General features: G+C 40.9%; 1 protein-coding gene across 2 annotated transcripts in view; it reads left to right on the top strand.

The window, feature by feature from the left end:
* TSEN15 (tRNA splicing endonuclease subunit 15) overlaps nt 1-5,789 on the top strand; it is a 44,119-nt gene extending 38,330 nt beyond the window's left edge. The window contains exons 4-5 of one of the 2 annotated variants that reach the window (XM_009439499.4): nt 3,578-3,677; nt 5,650-5,789. In XM_009439499.4, coding sequence (XP_009437774.2) covers nt 3,578-3,677; nt 5,650-5,751 — 202 coding nt within the window. In that variant the 3' untranslated portion in view covers nt 5,752-5,789. Of the gene's footprint in view, nt 1-3,577; nt 3,678-5,646 lie in introns of both variants that reach the window. The other variant, XM_016934015.3, reaches the window with a different exon arrangement.
* Nucleotides 5,790-20,663: the final 14,874 nt, after the last annotated feature.

Below are 20,663 nucleotides of genomic sequence, written 5' to 3'. Positions count from 1 at the left end.
CATAACAGTCAGACTAGAAATAACCTGAATATTCATCAATGGGTAAATGTATAAACAAACAGTAGTAATCTTTACAATGGGATACTACTCAGCAATAAAAAGAACAAGCTACTGACATACACCACAACATGGGTGACTCACAAAACACTCTGCTGAATGAGGGAAGTCAAAACCCAAAGCATTTATGCTATATGAATTTATATGAAACTTGAGAAAAGGCAAATTTAATCTATAATGACAAAATAGATCTATGGTTTTTTGAGGCTTGGGATGGAGGGTATGTAACACAAAAGGGCATGAAGGAATTTAGGCAAAAGATGATGGAAACGATCTATATGTTGATTGTGGTGGTCTTTCCATGTCTGGTTATAGTTTTGAAACTCATCAAACTTAGGCTTAAAATGGGTGCGTATTCTTTCATGTAAATTATACCTCAGTAGAGTTGATGTAAACAAAAAGGTCACGTACAAAGATGTATTATCTCCTGTCCCTCTTTCATGTGTGCTATAGAAGCAGTCTAAAGACCTAACTCTCTTTTCTTCTCCTTTCTTCCTCCATGTGGCCGGAATGGGGAGAAAGCCAGGGCTCTCTTGCTTAGGATGTGCCCAGCCAAAATTTTGCTCTTATCTTGTCTGATCAAGCATTTTCATCTGTTTGGATTTCTGTCTTCATTTATGGCAGATGAGGTGTGGTGAAATGTTGAAGTTGAGTTTGGGCTTATGGGGAGAAAAGGTGTTCCATCTCTGATCCTCCAGGCTTGCTCAGGTGTCCCAGCCCAGCTTACAAGGGCTGTGCACTGTGGGTAGGGGACTGACTTCAGCTGAGAATAGGACACTTGCTTTTCTTTTCTTGACCAATTTTCTGTAGTATACAGCTCCCTCAGGGACATATTGGAGAGGGAGGGCCGAGGTTTACAAAATGATTTGGATATTCCTAAGACCCTTGATTAATTCTGTCTAAACACTGTAATTATTTCTAAGTCTTCCATAGACATACTTTTACCAAAGGCCTCATCGCCTTTACGGAAACGTCATCCTCTAGTCTCAGTACCACTCTGGCTGGTCGGATACTTACTTTTCAAAATACAGCTTGAGTCATTGTCCTGAATCCTTCCTACCCTCCAGTCTCAAAGCACATGTATCTCTTGTTCCATGATCCAAAAGAAGGGAAAGGGGCTTAAGTGTGATGCAAGTCTGGGTTCACATCTTGACCTGCTGCTTACTGAGTGGGTGACTTAGAGCAAGTCACTTATCCTCTCTGAGCTCCAGAATATATATTTTTATATATATGGTATAGTATAGTACAGTATATATAGTCACCAAGGCTCAGAAATTGATATATATATATTTAGTATTTTTTAATTTCTAAAATAGTGATGATAATTCCTACTTTTCAGGATTGTTGTATATGTTATATAATATAGTTAGTGTATACAATTTGCACAAAAAAGATGCATAATATATTTTAGCTATTATTATTATTAGCTGTAGTGGCAGAGACAGCCCCTGCCTCTCCTTGCATGTAGGTGTGTACATATGACATGGAGACAGTGGAATGTAAGAGCTGTGTGTCACTCCTGGGGTAAAGATTTTAGAAAAGGACAGGACTTCCCTACTGTCTCTTTCCATTTCTGTTGGCTGGAAGCAGAAAACAAAGAGCCCCTAGGAAATGGTGAAGCCACAAGATCTATGGAGCCTGGAGTCCTTAAATTACTACCTGGGAGACAGCTACCTGTCACCCAGGAACCCCTGCAATGGGCTGTTTTATAAGGAAGAAACAAACTTATTTTGGGTTAGGTCCCTAAAATTCTGGGTTTTGTTTATTATAGCTGTTAGTGTTAATTGTCCTGGTAAATTTAGAAATTGGCACTTTGAAGTGGAGGTTAATGTAAGAAAAACCTAAGATATGTTGCATCGACTCAGCAGTTGGATGGTGGGTGGCACAGACACTGATATCAAAGGCTGGGAAGATGGAGACCTGTGGAAGAGATGGCAGAGCATTTGGTAAATCTGTTGCTGGTGATTATTTAAAAGGCATGCCCAGTGCCTGACAAGTCTTTATCTCCAGGGGAGAGGCTGGCTATTACTTACTGTATTCAGCAAGGTATAACCAGACAGATGTGCTCTGCTAAGAACTCGTTATGAGTGCAGAAATGAAACAGTCTAGACAGAGTCCAGAAATCTGATGTTTCACAGGATTGGAAAAGCATTATTGTTCTCAACCCATAGAAGATATCACTGAAAAAGGCTTTGAGCAACATAGGTCCATTTAAAAAATCTCAATTTAATAGATACCATGCTAGCATCTACAGACTAGGAAATAAGTAGGGACTGTTCTCTGCCCTCAAGGAGTTTATAACTTAGTAGAAAAGAGAAAAATGTGTACAAATAACTGCAGTGGAAGACAGTTAATGATTGAAACATACATTGCTATAAATAATGCAAGAATCACAGCATTCTAGGGTAGCCCAGAATAGGGGCTCTCAAAAGGACTGGGGAGCTTGGACCTTGGTTTCTCATCAAACCCTGAAACCCATGAATGAATGAATAAACCTCAATTGTTTCCCAAACTCATTTTCATCTTACTGAAACACTAGAGTTCAAATTTGGTCTCTGGGGTAGTAGCTGATCCTCTGGGCATTGAGGAGCTCCCTCAGGCCAGCCCATGACTTTCCTATCAGTGTTCTTCCCTGCCTTTACAAGTAGTTCAGACTGAGACTTGTATGGGTTCCCTACTGAGGGCCTCATTTCTGTAACAGAAGAGGGCTCTGACATCCTTATTTTTCTTCAACTGCCCTGAGATGATGAGATGCCCCAGACCTGAAAGCACCATTGTGTTTGCTGAGACTGCTTGTTTTTATTGTCTCTTGTGTTTTAAATAGTCATTCTTTGGGCAAAGAATGAGAACTTGCAGCTCCTTATTGTTTCCTGGCATGAACCTAGTACCTTTTAAACTTGCTTTTATTGCCTCTTTGGCTGTGTGGAGCATTTATCTAAATATAGACTGGTACAACACTATGAACAGGACTGGAATAAGATAAAATTTTCTTTCCGATCAATTCTGTTACATCTTCTTGTGAACATTAGGTACTGTTCTTTTCTCAGAGTGGCAAGAGTAGGCAGCAAAAAGAGATGATATTGAGTTGCAAAGCTTTTCTAAGTGGAAGTCAATCACTGCCAGGCCTTTTAAAGTCACAAGACCCAGGTACTGAGTGCTCTGGACACTGGATCTGCCTGTGGCCTTAGGCAAACCACATAATCATGGTCAGCAACATACACTGCCCCTTGGAGGCAGGGTGGTGGAGTGGAAGGGGCACAGGCTTTGACAGAACCCAATTGGATCTAATGCCCTGCCACTTATTTTGGGGTGATCTTGGGTAAGTTCCTTATTCTCATTTCTAAAAGGGGGCAATACTAATAAAATCTATCTCTTAGGGCTCTTGTGAGGATTAAATGTGATGAATATATGTAACTTACTCAGCACATTTTCAAGAAATAGAAGCTATTATTTTTTTGTAGGTAGGTACTTTGTGGCATTAATATATCAAATGCAACCATATCTTTACTTTTATTTCCAGGAGGAATAATCCGTATATATTTATTAAAGATATTAACAAAAAGCAGCTCTCACCTTCTTGTGAATCAGATCCAAATCCCTTAACGTCTTCATTCATTCAGGTGAGAGGATTTCATTACTGCAGGAGTGCACTATAGTAATTAGAGCAGAGTCTCTGGTCTCAGGGTTCAAAACTTGGTGTGTGATATTGAGCCAATTGCTCAAGTTCACTGGGCCACAATCCTTGATCTGCGACTTCAAATTGAAACTATTTATAGGCTTTACTTGCTTAATATAAATCTTTCTATTTTGGGTGCAGAAATATTGGGTTTGATTCTAAGGGACCACCCCAGACCTTGGTGGTTGTTCTGTAATATCTGTCATATGCACCCTGTTGCCTTTATTAATTCTGCATTCTGAGTTGCAAAACTCATCTGGTTTCCAGAGATTTGGGGATCTATGATATACCCTCATAGGGTCGCTGAGCTATAGTCACTTCATGCCCCGCCTCCAAATCTTATTAGCTATTATTATCATCTTGGAATGGTTTTTTGATGTGGCGGTTATTCTCCCATTTTACATATGAGGAAAATAAGACCCAGAAAAGTTAAATCACCACATAGCTCATATGTGATATGGTCAGAATACAAGCAAGGCATTTCTGACATCAGATCCCATGCATTCTGTTGAATTCATTCTGTTGAATTCCCAGGACCCTGTACATGCCCTGGCAGAGCCAGCCTCAATTAAGATTCCACCTGGAGAGATTAGAGTGTACAGTTAAGAAAACACAATCAGCTGGGACTGTCCTCTTCAGGCATCTCACAAGCAGACCAGTTCTGGTGTGGGCTCCTCACCCTCCTTTAGCGGCTGTGCAGAGGATGGAAGGGTGGGTCCCGGAAGGCTCCCACAGGGTCTGCCAACCACATGGCTTGAGAAGGGAGCTGGCCTGCACACCGTCCTCTGCTAATTTCTCCTAAGGGATGTGAGCGGAGCATTGACAGGGTCTGTGATACACCCTTTAGCATAATTCTGTGCCATAGCAGGAACAGTCTATTTTGTGAAAAGCTCAGGATGAAGGCTGTCTCTCTCACTACTGTTTTGATGTTCACTGACAAACCCACCTACCATCAAATGATTCCCACCACACTGCCTGCCACGGTGCCTGAAATTTGTGCTATAAGCCATCAGTCTCCAGAGACTACCAATAAAATGTCTGGACAGTAGGGTAGGGGATGAGGGAAGGATAAGAGTTGGGTCACCATCACTGAAGAGTCTGGGTGAACTGGGGTACTAGCTCCCAGGCTGGAGGTGGCCTCTGACAGACATGGCCTCTGAGGAGTGTAGCACCAAACACGGACCCAAAAGCACCCCTCAGAAAAGGAAAGGGATGAAGGGGTCATTTGCCTGTTTTACACATTTACCCAGATCAGGACCTGGAAGGGAAGACCTCCTTCACTGTTGCTGAGACTCCGAGCTCTTGGAAGACGGTGACTGTCTTTTTGTCTCTCTCTCCCCAGAACTCAGCAGAGTAACCCATGACTTGTTTGACTGAACAGAGTGCCCATGGGTTCAGTGCTCTGCTCTAGTCTCCACCTGCCAGTTTCCTTCTGACACTGCTATGAGCAACCCCCATATTTATGCAGATGAGTGCTCCATAACTCCACTTCTCTTCAATAAGAAGAAAGAGCAACACTGCTAACAACTTATTGTTGGTGGTGAGACTTTGGGCAAATTAATGAGCTCTCTGTTTATTCATTGATAAAATGTAGAGAATGCCCCTGGCTTCCCACACTTGTGGTGAGGACTCAGTAAGGTTCTTGTGGACTGATTGTGTCCCTCTCTAAATTCCCCAATTCACACACTGAAGCTCTAATCTCCAGTGTGATTGTTTTTGGAGTTAGGCCCTATATGGAGGTAATCAAATTAACAGAGGTCATGAGAGTGGGGCCTTAATCCAACAGGACTAATATTCTTATAAAATGGGGAAGAAACAGGATACCAGAGATCTCTATCTCTCTCCCCCTTCTCTCTCTCTCTCTCTCTCTCTCTCTCTCTGTGTGTCTCTCTCTCTTTCCCTGTTGTACACAGAAGAAAGCCCATATGAGGACACAGCAAGAAGGTGGCTGTCTTCAAGCCAAGAAGAGAGGCCTCATCAGAGATGGAATGTTCCTGCACTTCGGTCTGGATTTCTAGTGTCCAGAACTGTGAGAAAATAAATTTCTGTTGTTTAAGCCACCTGGTCTGTGGTATTTTGTTATGACAGGCCTAGCAAACTAACGTAAAATGCTTTGGTACAGCACCAGGCACAAGGTAGAGATTCATTAATTGTAATAATACCATATAAATAATTATTGATAATGGCACTATCAATAATTGCCATTGTTATTGCTTCTAATAAAACACCCACCCTTCTAGGGGAGAGAGGAAGAATTTTGGAAACTCCAGTAACAAACAGTCTGCAAATCCACTTTGAGCTTCTGATGAGAAATTGAGGGCACTCGAAAGAAATAAATCCCATTCACTGAAATTTTCTGATCCTATTTCTGTACATATGTCATGATAATTTGTGTCAAGTAATATGACAGCATCTTTCCTCTGAGGGACTTAATGTGCTTATGCCAACTACTTATCCAGCAGGCAAATGTTTACATTCTGAGGATGAACTAAGGGAATGTCTTAGATAGCTGGGAGCCTGAGGCTAGGACTGTGCACTGAGGGGCACTAATAAAATCAGATAATCGAATTTCTTCCACCTTCTCTGTGGTTTAGGCTGTGCAGTCTGGAAGCAGGCCAGGTGGTTGGTTTTAGGAATCACAGGGTTGAGATTACAGTACAAGACAGATTTTACTTCAAGTCTAAGTTAGCCTTGACTAATGATTGATCCATCACTTTTAGATGTCCAGCTAACTCACTTACAGGCACATCAGGAAGAGGGACCTCTCAAGACTGTTTTCTCACCAAAACTCTGAGGTTCTGGTTTCATAACTGTATTAGTCCATTTTCACGCTGCTGATAAAGACATAGCCAAGACTGGACAATTTACAAAAGAAAGAGGTTTAATTGGACTTACAGTTCCACGTGGCTGGGGAAGCCTCACAATCATGGTGGAAGGCAAGGAGGAGCAAGTCACATCTCATATGGATGGCAGCAGGCAAAAAGTGAGAGAGTTTGTGCAGGAAAACTCCCCCTTATAATAACCATCAGCTCTCGTGAGACTATCATGATAACAGCACGAGAAAGACCTGCCCCCATGATTCAGTTACCTCCCACTAGGTCCCTCCCACAACACGTGGGAATTCAAGATGAGATTTGGGTGGGGACACAGCCAAACCATATCAATAACATTCACATTCTTCAGGACACCCAATCAAGCCCTCCACATGGACCTGTGGGCTGCAGACTCTTGCAGACAGATCAGGGAGGAGGGCAGAAAAGGCCTCTCAGCAATTGCAGTTCTTTGTGCCTGCATTTTCAATTCAGATGAATGCATTAGAAATGGTCCTAAAATGTATTTGAAAAAAACAGAACCATCTAAGATCATTGGTCAGAGCTCCAAATGGTTTATAAAGAGGGGGAAAAATATGCTGACTTCTGAAAAATGGGAAGGGGGTTACATTGGCTTGATTGAAACCAGTTGAAGGAGGTTTTTTTGTGTTTTTCCCCCAAGTTTTTCTTGACTAATGATTGTTCAGGTCTTTAAATCAGTGTTGTCCAACTGTCCCCAAAGACTACATAAGGCACAGTTGAAATCTGTATTGTCCCTTGCTGTTACTGCCTCTCCACTGCCCTTAACTCACAGGATGAGGTATTATAGGTTATAGAATCCCTTGCTTTTTATTCCTTTATCACAGATGGATGAAGTGCTCAAATCTGAATCATTAAACCGACTTCTTTTGTACCTCTCAGACTGTTCACTGATTTAACGTTGTTTTAATGTATTCATTAGATTCAAACATTTACTGAACACTCACCATGTGCCAGGCCCTCTTAAAGGCACGGGAGATGCTAAGGCAAATGAGACACAGATCCTGCCTCCAAGGGCTCCAGTGTAGTGGAAGGGCAGAGAAATAGTTACTAACATATGGCAATGGAGGAGGGCAAGGAATGGAGAAAGGCTTTAAAGGGTGCACCAGGGACCTGGAGGTGACCTTCCAAGAGGGAAGAAAAAGACAGGAGCATTAGGAGGGAGAAAATTTAATTGGGAAAAAGAAGCAGCCAGCAGGTTGTTTTGAGAGAATCAATCTTTTGCTGTATGGCTGAAGGCAGCTGGTGATGTTGGTATTGATGAATTGCATGACATAATTATTTGGCACAGAAAGAAAAAAAGAAGGGAAGAAAGGAAAGAAAGAAGGGGAGGGAGGGAGGAAGTCACCTTCTATACTTGAGAAAATATCATCAATGAATCCATCTGCTTCTGTTCCATAATTCCAACCCCTTCTCTCAGGAGGAGCTGAGTGATTGGTCTATTAGAGGTTCTCTTTGGCTTCCATAAAATCTAACAAAAATACCCCACCAAGTTTATTGCTCTCCTTGTTTCTCAGAAGACTGGAGAATGGACTTGCCTTGGACCAAACCCTCGAGTGCACTGACGTAGGAAAGGCAATGGAAATAGATGTCTTTTGTTACAAGGGTGATATTAAGATTGATAAAATTAAATATATATTATTATCTGGTTTGAACATATAGTTAATTAGCATGTAGCTTTGAATTTGTTATGTTGGTGGCCAAACCTGTTAGAAACAGGTTGGAATGCTATTCTAATTGCCTGATTCTAAAAGTAGGTTTCCAGAGATGGGTCCTAGCATATAGCTACACAAATGTAGTACTGCCCACAAGGAAAATGGAGGTGAGGGGCAGGAGAAAGATGTAGTAGCTACTGAATTAAAGCTCAGTTTAAGGACTACTTTTCAAATGAATTGGGGGCCAGTAGTAAAGTGCATATAGTGGCCAACTGAACCAGAGGAAGGGGAACGGGGGGCAAGAATTCTTCCTGAGAGCACCTGTGCCCTTCCAGAGCTGCGTTCTTCTGAATTTTCTCCTCTCCTTTCAGTAACTAATTGGGCTTAATTAATAGGATTTGGTTGATTTTATCTGCAAATCTCCTTTGTACATATCTGAAGACCTAAACAGTGGTGGTAAAAAAATTGACTCAAACTTTTTCAGTCCAGAGACCAGATGACTGAAATCATGTCTTACTCATCTTTGCAACCTGAGCACCCAGAGTAGATACTCCATATGTTCACTATGTAAATTAATAAGCTTCTTTACTGTACCTCGTTTTACCCTAGAAAACCTATTTCTTCAACAAATGTTTACTAATTATCTACTTTTGCCGGGTGCTGAGTCAGGCACTAGGGATATGAGTGGGCAAGAGAGAAAAGACCCTTCCTCCTGGAGTTTGCTGCCCATAAGGAAAGACAATAATTAAATTAAGCATTACAATAAATTATGATATCATCACAATATGGCAAGTGAATGCTAATAGAGCCAATACCAAGGGGCCACATTTGTTGGAGAGGTGGCTCAAGGGACACCTCCTTGTGCAGGTGACTCAAATTAAGTTAGCACTCTCAGCTCTAGTGGTGCTGATAATCTATCTGGAGAAAAAAAGAATATCATGCATGCAAAAGTAAGAAAGAGTACAGTGTAGGACACTCTAGGTTCAGTGTTACATTATGGATTATAGAGGGTAGAAAGGGGTGATATCAAAAAGGGTTTATGTAGGCTCAGAAGTTTGCAGGAGGAAGGAGCACTTGGACTGTCCTTGGAAGATGGGTAGAAGAGTGGAATAGAACAAGGGAGGAAAGACAGAAATAAGAATCCCACACAACGGGGGAAGTGAAGCCTCAATGGGTAGTGGCAGGAGACAGGCTGAAATCATGCAAGACCTGGTAAGTCAGTGGAAATGAAAGTGTAAGTGCAGTTCTATTATCATTATTATTCTTAATAATGTGATAAAAGCCACTGTACACCAAGTCCTAGTCTGGGTTAGGTGCTGGGTAGAAAATGTTAAACAAAAGGTCTACAATTCATTCTTTTTTGCTACCAAAGGGAAGTCCATGGGAAAGAAGGAAGGAAGGTAACTTAATCAAATCTTCACATGAACATACTAATGACAGGCCTCCAGATAAACACATTAATGATATTTGCTAGTGCAGGGTCCTTATCTATAGAATTCTTTTTAAAGGAGGTACCTGATCTGCCTGGGTTGCTCATTTGTAACAAATCTGAATCTATGCCTGTATTGGGTATGGGTTCTGAGAAAAGGTCAGGTCAATTATATAACTATCTGAGTATAATATGAAGATATTTATTGATGGTTCTTTTCTGTGTAGGTGATGTGCCACATACATGGCTTGAAGATCTTCTGTGTTAATCTGGGGAAGAATATCTTGATGTGGCATGGAAGGACTCAGGACACTGCATGGGTCCTAAGCCACTCCCTGCTTCATTTGTAATTGCTTGTTTTATTGAAATTATTAGCAAAGTGTGATACTGGGTAAGATCTCTATTATGTGAATCCACTTTGATAATCTGATCTTTTTGTGTTATGTTAGGTACTTTACTTAATATATTGTCTCACATCAACCCTACAAGGTAAGTGCCCAGAGAAATGAGTTAATGTGTCTAATATCACAGTGAGGAAGCAGCAGACTCCTAATTTAAACCCAGGTCAAACTCTGTGCTCTTCCCGCTACTCCATATCACCCACTGATATGGTTTGCCTCTGTGTCCCCACCCAAATCTCATTTTGAGTTGTAATTCCCAGTGTTGGAGGAGTGAACTGATGGGAGGTGATTGGATCATGGGGGCAGATTTCCCCCTTGCTGTTCTCATGACAGTGAGTGAGTTCCCACAAGATCTGATGGGGTTTAAAAGTGTGTGTGTGGCACTTCCCCCTTTGCTGTCTCTCTCTCTCTCCTTCTCCTCCATGTTAAGATCTGCTTGCTTCCTCTTAGCCTTCTGCCATGATTGTAAGTTTCCTGAGGCCTCCCAGTCATGCTTCCTGTTAAAACTGCAGAACTGAGTCTGTTAAACCTCTTTTCTTCATAAATTACCCAGTTTCAGGTAGTTCTAGAGCAGTGTGAGAATGAGCTAATACACCCACTTTAAAAAACATGTATAAAACAGAATAGAGCCTTGGGCCCCAGGAAGGCCCTAAGGACCATCAAGACCCACACAAGCCCTTTGAGGACCACTTACCGAAAGAACAGCTTTAATGAGAAAAGGCTTTCTGGTATAAAACTTGGCCGGGTGTGGTGGCTTATGCCTGTAATCCCAGCACTGTGGGAGGCCGAGATGGGCAGATCACCTGAGGTCAGGATTTCGAGAACACCCTGGACAACACGGTGAAACCAAGTCTCCACAAAAAATTACAAAAATTAGCTGGGTGTGGTGGTGCGTGCCTGTAGTTCTAGCTACTTGGGAGACTGAGGCAGGAGAATCACTTGAACCCTGGAGGCAGAGGTTGCAGTGAGTAGAGATCACACCACTGCACTCCAGCCTGGGTGACAGAGCGAGACCCTGTCTCAAAAACAAAATCAAAAACTTGATTTATGTGAGACCCAAAAGGTAGTTCTTTTGTCACATTTTCCATGGAAATTCATTTTCACCAGAGGCAAATGCTTATATCTCCACTGGGAGTCTGCAACTCATAGAGTTTGTGTACTATCAGGGGAATAATAATACATTCTTTGAATGCAGAGAGAATAGCCAAAAGACTGCACTTGATCAGAATCAGATGATATGAATTGAAGTTTCTAATTCTATTTTTAGCCCTAAAGCAAGCTGAGCCTTGTGGGAAGGTTTACCAATCCCTGATGGGTGGGATCAGCCATATTTCACAGGGGCTTCCATTTTATAAGGATATTTGTATGCATTCATTCATGGCTCTGAGTTTTTTTACATGGTCCTTTGCAAAGCATTAAGATCAGCTTCTTGTCAGGGAACTTGAGGATCCATGAAAAAAGTAAATAAATAAAAAACAAAAACTAGTGTGTGAGCATGAGGAAGGAGGTAGGTCATGCTAAGGAATACATCTCTTCTTTTCTGCAAATATAAGTGGTTTAATTCTAGTTGCCTTGGGTTAAGGAGTCCCATTCCTCGGGGACAGCTGCCTAGCACAGTGCCTTAGTTCCTGTTTAAAGTGCCACAGGACATGTATAGCTGAGATGTGACAGACTGCCCCTGCCTGGACCTCTCTCTCAGGGCTGCCAGCATCTTTAATGGACAGATGGAGCTGTCTTCCCTTTCTTGGCTGTGGCTGTCTGATCAACTTTGGAGATAGCAGTCAAACTTCTAGTTAATAAAAGTGCTTAATAAGTATTCAAATTGTAATATCCCCAGAAAGATGGTTACCTTGGTAGAAAAACCTTCTGATAAAAGAGTACCAGAATCTCTATTTCAAGAATCAAAGCGGCTGGGCATGGTGGCTCACGCCTGTAATCCTAGCATTTTGGGAGGCTGAGGCGGGTGGACCACATGGTCAAGAGATCGAGACCATTCTGGCTAACATGGTGAAACCCCATCTCTACTAAAAATACAAAAATTAGCTGAGAGTGGTAGCACACACCTGTAGTCCCAGCTACTCAGGAGGCTGAGGCAGGAGAATTGCTCGAACTCAGGAGGCAGAGGTTGCAGTGAGCTGAGATCGCGCCACTGCACTCCAGCCTGGCGATAGAGCAAGACTCCATTTCAAACAAACAAACAAACAAACAAAAAAAGAAAGCAGACACACATAGACTTGATATCTATCCCTACCAATAGCTTGAGGGACACTTTAACTTGTGTCTTTACAAGAAAAGTAAAAAGCTTAGCTGAGGATTACGAAACCTATAGAGCTGAGTTGAGAAAAACAAGGTTCTGGTGTAGACCTTGGGTTTCTCTTTGGACCGCCTGATCCTTTTCTTAGCCTATGCTGTTGGTATCCTTCTCCAGTCTCCACCGGATAGTGCTTGCTTGCTTCTGGGCCCTTATCATCTTCAGAGTCCTCCATCTTTGTTTATACTCTTACCCAATATTCCCTTTATATACAACCTCTCTCCATTACAAAGGAGAATCTGATTCTCTCCAATACATGGCAAAATACTGGCTATTTACTTCATTACTATCAGCTTATTTCCTGATGATCCTGTGTCTTCTCAAACCCAGTGCTAGATGTTCTTTTTTGGTTTTGCACCCTGCTCTTTGTATTCTTTCTTTTGCCTATCATACAGTGAAGAAAAAGGGAAGTAAACACCTTTGTCTTTTGGAGGCAAGAATAAACTCCAGCTGAATATAGACTCCTGGCAATGCATCACAAAGCTATTTCTGTACTACCATAGTCTGTCTACTGTAATGATCTTGGCTACAAGTAAACACAATACCCAACTAAAAGTGGCTGAAACAACGAGGGGTCTATTTTCTGAGGGTGGTTAATAGAGCACAAAAGTTGCTACAATTCTTGATGAATTGATCTGTTCTCCTTTAGTTTCTCACCGTGGGTGAAGATGGCCGCCTAAGCCATCTTTGGCTGAACATTATGTCTTCACACAACTACCTCCAAAGGAAGACAGGGAAAGAGTCCATCCCATTAGAATGCTCTTTCTCTTTTTTTAAAAATAGGGAGGAAAAGTTTTCTAAGAATATACCCCCTAGCAGATTTTTTCTTAGGTACCACGGGCCAGGAGAGGGCCCCGTGCCTGTGCTCTACCTTCAGTGAAGCTGGGAAAAGTGATGAAGTTGGGAAAAGTGAGTGATTGGCTTCTATGGTGGAAGTGGACTTTATGTGTAAAGAAGGAAGAGGAGAAAAGCTGTGGGGTAGTCAACCACAGCCATTGAATACCTTCCTGAAGTGCAGCAGTCCAGGAATAGATTATATTTAATCATTTCACATTGCCGTCACATGGACCACACCTACAGTTAATATGGAGTCGTAGAAGAAAAAGAGACCTCAAGAGTTCACCTCTACTCCTCTGTGGATAGATGGTTGGCTACCACAAGCTTTCTTTTTTAATTGTAAAATATACATAACAAAATGTAAAATTTTAACCATTTTTATGTGTACAGTTCAGTGGCATTGCATACATTTATATTGTTGTGAAACCATCACCTTCATTCATCTTCAGAACTAGTTCCTCTTCCCAAAATTAAACTCTGTATCCATTAAAGAATGGATACAGATCCTACTGTCCTCTCCTCCCAGCCCCTGGCAACCACCAGGGCTACTTTCAGTCTCTGTGAATTTGACTGCTCTAGATATCTCATATAAGTACAATCATATACTATCTGTTCATCTAGCTTAATTTAAAGATATTTGGTCACCCCTCTTAAAGTGCCCTTCATCTTCCTCCACCTTCTCTTCCTCCTCTCCTCTTCTCAAAATCCTTTCCATCCTTCAATGCTCAACACCAAGATTTTCAGTTCCTCCAGCCCATGGGGCTCTCTCCCTATTCTGGACTCAGAGTGTTCTGTGTACTTGACTTTCCCACTTTCTTGACCTTATGTACACTGTCTTATGCCGTATCTTGAGTTATTATCTTTTACTTTTAACTTTTATTTTAGGTTCAGAGGTACATGTGAAGGTTTATTACATAGGTAAACTCGTGGCATGGGGGTTTGTTGTATAGATTATTTCATCACCCAGGTATTAAGCCCAGTACCAAATAGTTATCTTTTCTGCTCCACTCCCTCCTCCCCCTCTCCACCTTCAAGTAGACCCCAGTGTCTGTTGTTTCCTTATTTGTGTTCATAACTTCTCATCATTTAGCTTCCACTTATAAGTGAGAACATGTGGTATTGGTGACTTTCTAGTCCTGCATTAGTTTGCTAAGGATAATAGCCTCCGGTTCTATCCATGTTCCTGCAAAAGACATGATCTCATTATTTTTTTTATGGCTGCATAGTATTCCATGGTGTATATGTTCCACATTTTCATTATACAGTCTGTCATTGAAGGGCATTTAGGTGGATTCCATTTAGATCTTTGCTATTGTGAATAGTGCTGCAATGAACATTCGTGTGCATATGTCTTTATGGTAGAATGATTTATATTCCTCTGGGTATATGCCCAGTAATGGGATTGCTAGAAAATGGTAGTTCTGCTTTTAGCTCTTTGAGGAATCACCATACTGCCTTCTACAATGGTTGAACTGATTTACACTTCCACCAACAGTGTATAAGTGTTCCATTTTCTCCGCAACCTTGCCTGCATCTGTTATTTGTTGACTTTTTAGTAATAACCATTCTGACTGGTGTAAGATAGTATCTCATTGTGTTTTTGATTTGCATTTCTTTAATGATCAGTGATATTGAGCTTTTCTCATATGCTTGTTGGTTGCATGCATGTCTTATTTTGAAAAGTGTCTGTTCATGTTCTTTGCCCACTTTTTAATGGGGTTGTTTGTTTTTCTCTTGTAAATTTAAGTTATAGATGCTGGATGTTAGACCTTTATCAGATGCATAGTTTGCAAATATTTTCTCTCATTCTGTAGGTTGTGTGTTTACTCTGTTGATAGTTTCTTTTGGTGTGCTGAAGCTCTTAAGTTTAATTAGATCCCACTTGTCAATTTTTGCTTTTGTTGTGATTGCTTTCTGTGTCTTTGTCATAAAATGTTTGCCCAATCCTGTGTTCAAGATGGTATTGCCTAGGTTGTATTCCAGTGTTTTTATAGTTTTGGGTTTTACATTTAAACATTTATTTCATTTTGAGTTAATTTTTGTATATGATGTAAGGAAGAGGTCCAGCTTCAGTCTTGTGCATATGGCTAGCTAGTTATCCCAGCACCATTTATTGAATAGGGAGTCTTTTCTCCATTGCTTGCTCTTGTCAGCTTTGTCGAAGATCAGATGGTCATAGGTGTGCAGCCTTTTTTCTGCCCTCACTATTCTATTCCATTAGTCTATGCTCCTGTTTTTGTATGAGTACCATGCTGTTTTGGTTACTGCAGTCCTATAGCAATAGTTTGAAGTCAGGTAATGTGATGCCTCCAGCTTTGTTCTTTTTGTTTAGGATTGCCTTGGGTATTAGGGCTCTTTTTTGGTTCCATATGAATTTTAAAATAGTTTTTTCTAGTTCTGTGAAGAATGTCATGGGCAGATTGATAGAAATAGTATTGAATCTGTACATTGCTTCGGGCAGTATGGCCATTTTAATGATATTGATTCTTCCCATCCATGAGCATGGGATATTATTCCATTTGTTTGTGTCTTCTCTGATTTCTTGGAACAATGTTTTATAATTCTCATTGTAGAGATCTTTTACCTTCCTGGTTAGCTGTATTTCTAGGTATTTTATTCTTTTTGTGGCAATTGTGAATGGGATTGCCTTTCTGATTTGGCTCTTGTCTTGGCTATTGTTGGTGTATAGAAATGCCAGTGATTTTTGTACACTGACTTTGTATTCTGAAACTTTACTGAAGTTGTTTGTCAGCTGAAGGAGATTTTAGGCTGAGACTGTGGGGTTTCTAGATACAGAATCATGTCATCTGCAGAGATAGTTTGACTTCCTCTCCTCTTATTTAGATACCCTTTATTTCTTTCTCCTTCCTGATTGCTCTGGCCAGAACTTCTAATACCATGTTAAATGGGAGCAGTGAGAGATGGCATCCTTTTCTTGTGCTAGTTTTTAAGGGTGAATGCTTCCAGCTTTTGCCTATTGAGTATAATATTGATTGTGGGTTTGTCATAGATGGCTCTTATTATTTTGAGGCATGTTTCTTCAATACCTAGCTTATAGAGAGTTTTTAACATGAGAGGGTGTTGAATTTTATCAAAAACCTTTTCAGCAACTGTTGAGATAATCATGTGGTTTTGTCTTTAGTTCTACTGTTTATGTGATGAATCACACTTATTGATTTGTGTATGTCGAACCAACTTCACATCCCTGGGATGAAGCCAACTTGATTAGCTTTTTTTTGATGGGCTGCTGGATTGGACCAAATGGATCTTATAGACCTCTACAGAACTCTCCACCCCAAAACAACAGAATATATACATTCTTATAATCACCAAATAGCACATACTCCAAAATTGACCACATAATTGGACATAAAAAATCCTCAGCATATGCAAAAAAGAAAAAACTGAAACCATACCAAAAGCACTCTTAGACCACAGTGCAATAAAAATAGAAGTCAAGATGAAGGAAATCGCTCAAATATGTGCAATGACATGGAAATTAAGCAACATGCTCCTGAATGACTTTTGGATAAATAATGAAACTAAGGCAGAAGTCAAGTTCTTTGAAATTAATGAGAACAAAGATATAACATACCAGTATCTCCAGGACACACCTAAAGCAGTGTTAAGAGGGAAATTCATAGCAATAAATGCCACATCAAAAGATTAGAAATATCTCAAATTAGCAACCTAATAATCACAACTGAAAGAACTAGAGAAGCAAGAACAAATCAATCCCAGAGCTAGCAGAAGACAAGAAATCACCAAAATCGGAGCTGAACTGAAGGAAATTGAGACACCAAAAGCCATTTAAAAGATCAATGAATCCATGAGTTGTTTTTTGGAAAAAACATTAATAGTATAAATAGGCCACTAGCTAGACTAATTAAGAAGAAAAAGGAGAAGATCCAAATAAACACAATTAAAGGTGACAAAGGCAATGTTACCGCTGACCCCGCAGAAGTAAAAATGACCATCAGAAACTACTACAAACACCTCTGTGCACATAAACTAGAAAAGCTAGAAGAGGTAAATAAATTCCTGGACACATACACCCTCCCAAGATTAAACCAAGAAGAAATTGATTGTCTGAACAGACCAATAATGAGCTCTGAAATTGAATCAGTAATAAATAACCTCCCAACAACAACAAAAGCCCAGGACCTGATGATTTCACAGCCAAATTCTACCAGATGTACAAAGAAGAGCTGGTACCATTCTTACAGAAATTATTCCAAAAAATTGAGGAGCAGGGACTCCTTCCTAACTCATTCTGAGGCCAGCATCATCCAGATACCAAAACTTGGCAGAGATACAACAAAAAAAGAAACCTTCAGGCCGATATCCTTGATGAACATTGATGCAAAAATCCTCAACAAAATTCTTGGAAACCAAATCCAACAGCACATCAAAGGAGTTATTGTATTACCTATCCTTTGTGAGTACGTCTTATCTTTCCAACTAGATTGGGACCTCTTGGAGAGCATAGACTATATGCATCTTACTTTTCTTTCTGTCCTCCAAAACCCAAGCCTTCTACACAACGGTCACTCAGTAAATAGGTGTCAGGTTCCATTCTTTCTTTAGGAAATCTGCATAAATTACCTTTATAACGAAGATGTTTTGTCTTAAGTATGATCATGCTCTTTGGGGTCAAAACTTAAGTCATTTTATTTCTTCTTTGATCTTCCCTAAGATGGAGAACAAATGTTCAGTGTCCTCCTTAAACCTGTAAATATACTAGAGGTAGGTTAATGTGTCACTTTAGCTTTCAGTTTTCTGGATTAAGCCAAGATAATGGGGCAGAACCATTATACTTACACAACACCTTTTCCTGAGAAATTCATAATACTTCCTTTACATTAAGATCAGGTTTTTCCATGGTCACAAGTCAGCATAAGTTTGAGAATCCAGGGAAGATTATCTCTTCTGTAGAAAAAGTCTTGAGCCTCTGGCAAGCTTTTATTTTTTACAAAGACTCACTTGGAGGCTGCTTAATATCTACTGAAACCCTGATGACTGACATACACACATACCCGATGCACACTCTATCCAAGGATTGTAATTTTGTATATTTAAAATTTTAAATTTAACAAGGGGTAGATGTGGCTTAGTCTTTCAGTATTGCTGATTAAGTGACTAAAGATTTTAGCAACTAGGAATTTGTAATGATGAAATATTGTTCTGTTAATACTAGCAAATTTAACTAAAGCAATTCTAAGGAATGGTGATTATGGATATATTCTAACCCACTTTACCATTTTCAAAATGTAGTGAAAGGCATGAAACTCAAACTGCTAGGGAGGGCATGAAGAAGTTGGGGCTGCAGGCTGTATGCTTTTGTAAACACGTCCAGCTCCCTGCTCTGATGATGTGTCTGCAGGGTCATTTGGAGGAGTTGATATGAGGGAGCAGATGAATCTTCTCACTTAAAATATCCTGTAATGTCAAGAAAATCTATTTGAACCCCAGAAAGTTTATAAGCTAGTTGGATGTGTTAATTAATATTGGCTTGTTGAACTGGCTTGTTGAGGGGTGTCAGGAACCCTTCTTTCTTTTTGAAGAACCATAGAAACAACACAATGGGGCCAGGCATGGTGGCTCACATCTGTAATCCCAGCACTTTGGGAGGCCGAGGCGGGTGGATCACCTTTGGTCAGGAGTTCGAGACCAGTCTGGCCAACATGGTGAAAACCCATCTCTACTAAAAATACAAAAAAATTAGCTAGGCGTGGTGGTGAGCGCCTGTAATCCCAGCTACTTGGGAGACTGAGGCAGGAGAATCACTCGAACCCGGGAGGTGGAGGTTGCAGTGAGCCGAGATCGTGCCATTGCACTCCAGCCTGGGCAACAAAAGAGAAACTCCATCTCAAAAAAAAAAAAAAAAAAAAAAAAGAAAGGAAAAAAGAAATAACACATTGGTTGGGTGAGTGGAGGATTACACCCAAGGCACCTGGGAGGGAAACTCTGTTTATTTCTTGAGATTTGCCTTTGGTTTGATTGTGTTTTTAAAGGATTGGGAAAAATTAAGAAATATTAAACCTGCTTCAGATTGGTTTATCAAACACTCACATAGTAATATAATAATTGTAAGGACAATAATTTCTAGTTTGTGTAAAATAGTTTTTATTGGATTCCTAATGTCCAAGTTCGGAGGGGCTGGTAAGCATTCTGGTAGGAAAGAGTCATTTCATCAGTTAGAAGAAAGAGCGTCTTGGGACATATGGCATTTGGAAGTGAAGTATTTGATCCTAGTGTTTTGGCTGGCCATAAAGGAAAGCTTGTATAAGCAAAAAAGAAAATATGTTTTCTTGGTGAGAAAACAGAGTAGAAGGGACATTTGCAGTAGGAAATAAGGATGGTAAGAAGAGGCCAGGCGCAGTGGCTCACGCCTATAATCCCAGCACTTTGGGAGGCCGAGGCTGGCAGATCACCTGAGGTCGGGAGTTTGAGACCAGCCTGACCAACATGGAGAAACTCCATCTGTACTAAAAATACAAAATTAGCCGGATGTGGTGGTGCATGCCTGTAATCTCAGCTACTCGGGAGGCTCAGGCAGGAGAAGCACTTGAACCCGGGAGGCAGAGGTTGCAGTTAGCTGAGATCGTGCCATTGCACTCCAGCCTGGGCAACAAAAGCAAAACTCCGTCTCAAAAAAAAAAAAAAAAGGTAAGAAGAAAAATAACATTTTATCTTTGATAAGAGAAAGTAGAGCGTTATGGTGTTTTTATTCTATTTTGAAGTTCTAGAACCAATGCAGCCTCCCGAGGGAACTGCAAATGGGCCAGGCACTTTCATAATATTTACACTCATTTGTTCATCCATTTGCTGTCCATTTATTATTCATCCAAAATCATTTATTAGGGACCTCTTCTATTTCATGCACTGGGGCTATGATGATAAATGAATTCTTCACTTGGAGGAACTACACTCTACTGGAGGGAGGCCTACATAAATGGGGTTTAGGGTAAACCTGACAGGTGTTCTACTAGATCTAATAACAGATTTCTGTGGACATACAGAGAAAAGATCGCCCCTCTGGGTTGCTGGAAAAGATTCACAGAAAGTGATATTTGAAGTGAGTTTTGAAGGATAAGTGCATTCATCAGGTTAAGCCGTTGAGAAAGGAAAGCCCACTAGGGGACAGGCCTGTGCAAAAGCACTGAAGTGTGACTGGGTATGCAGAGAACAGGGAAGGTGGTGAGGTGGTGGGTGGAGGACCGGGTACAGAACCGTGGGAGAGGTGATGGGGAAGAGTGAAACTGAAACTGTAGGGCACCAGGCCATCGCCCTCCATGCATCCAAACTCAAGTGCCAGAAGGCACAACCTCAACCCATGGGTGGCAGCCCTACTGCCAACACAGATACACACACACACACACACAGACACCACACACCCCACCACACACACATACCATGCACCCCCCATTCCACCCCACAACCCACCA

Source organism: Pan troglodytes, chromosome 1 (genome assembly GCF_028858775.2).
Source record: "Pan troglodytes isolate AG18354 chromosome 1, NHGRI_mPanTro3-v2.0_pri, whole genome shotgun sequence".
NCBI lineage: Eukaryota > Metazoa > Chordata > Mammalia > Primates > Hominidae > Pan > Pan troglodytes.
This window is presented reverse-complemented; position numbering and strand designations above follow the sequence as displayed.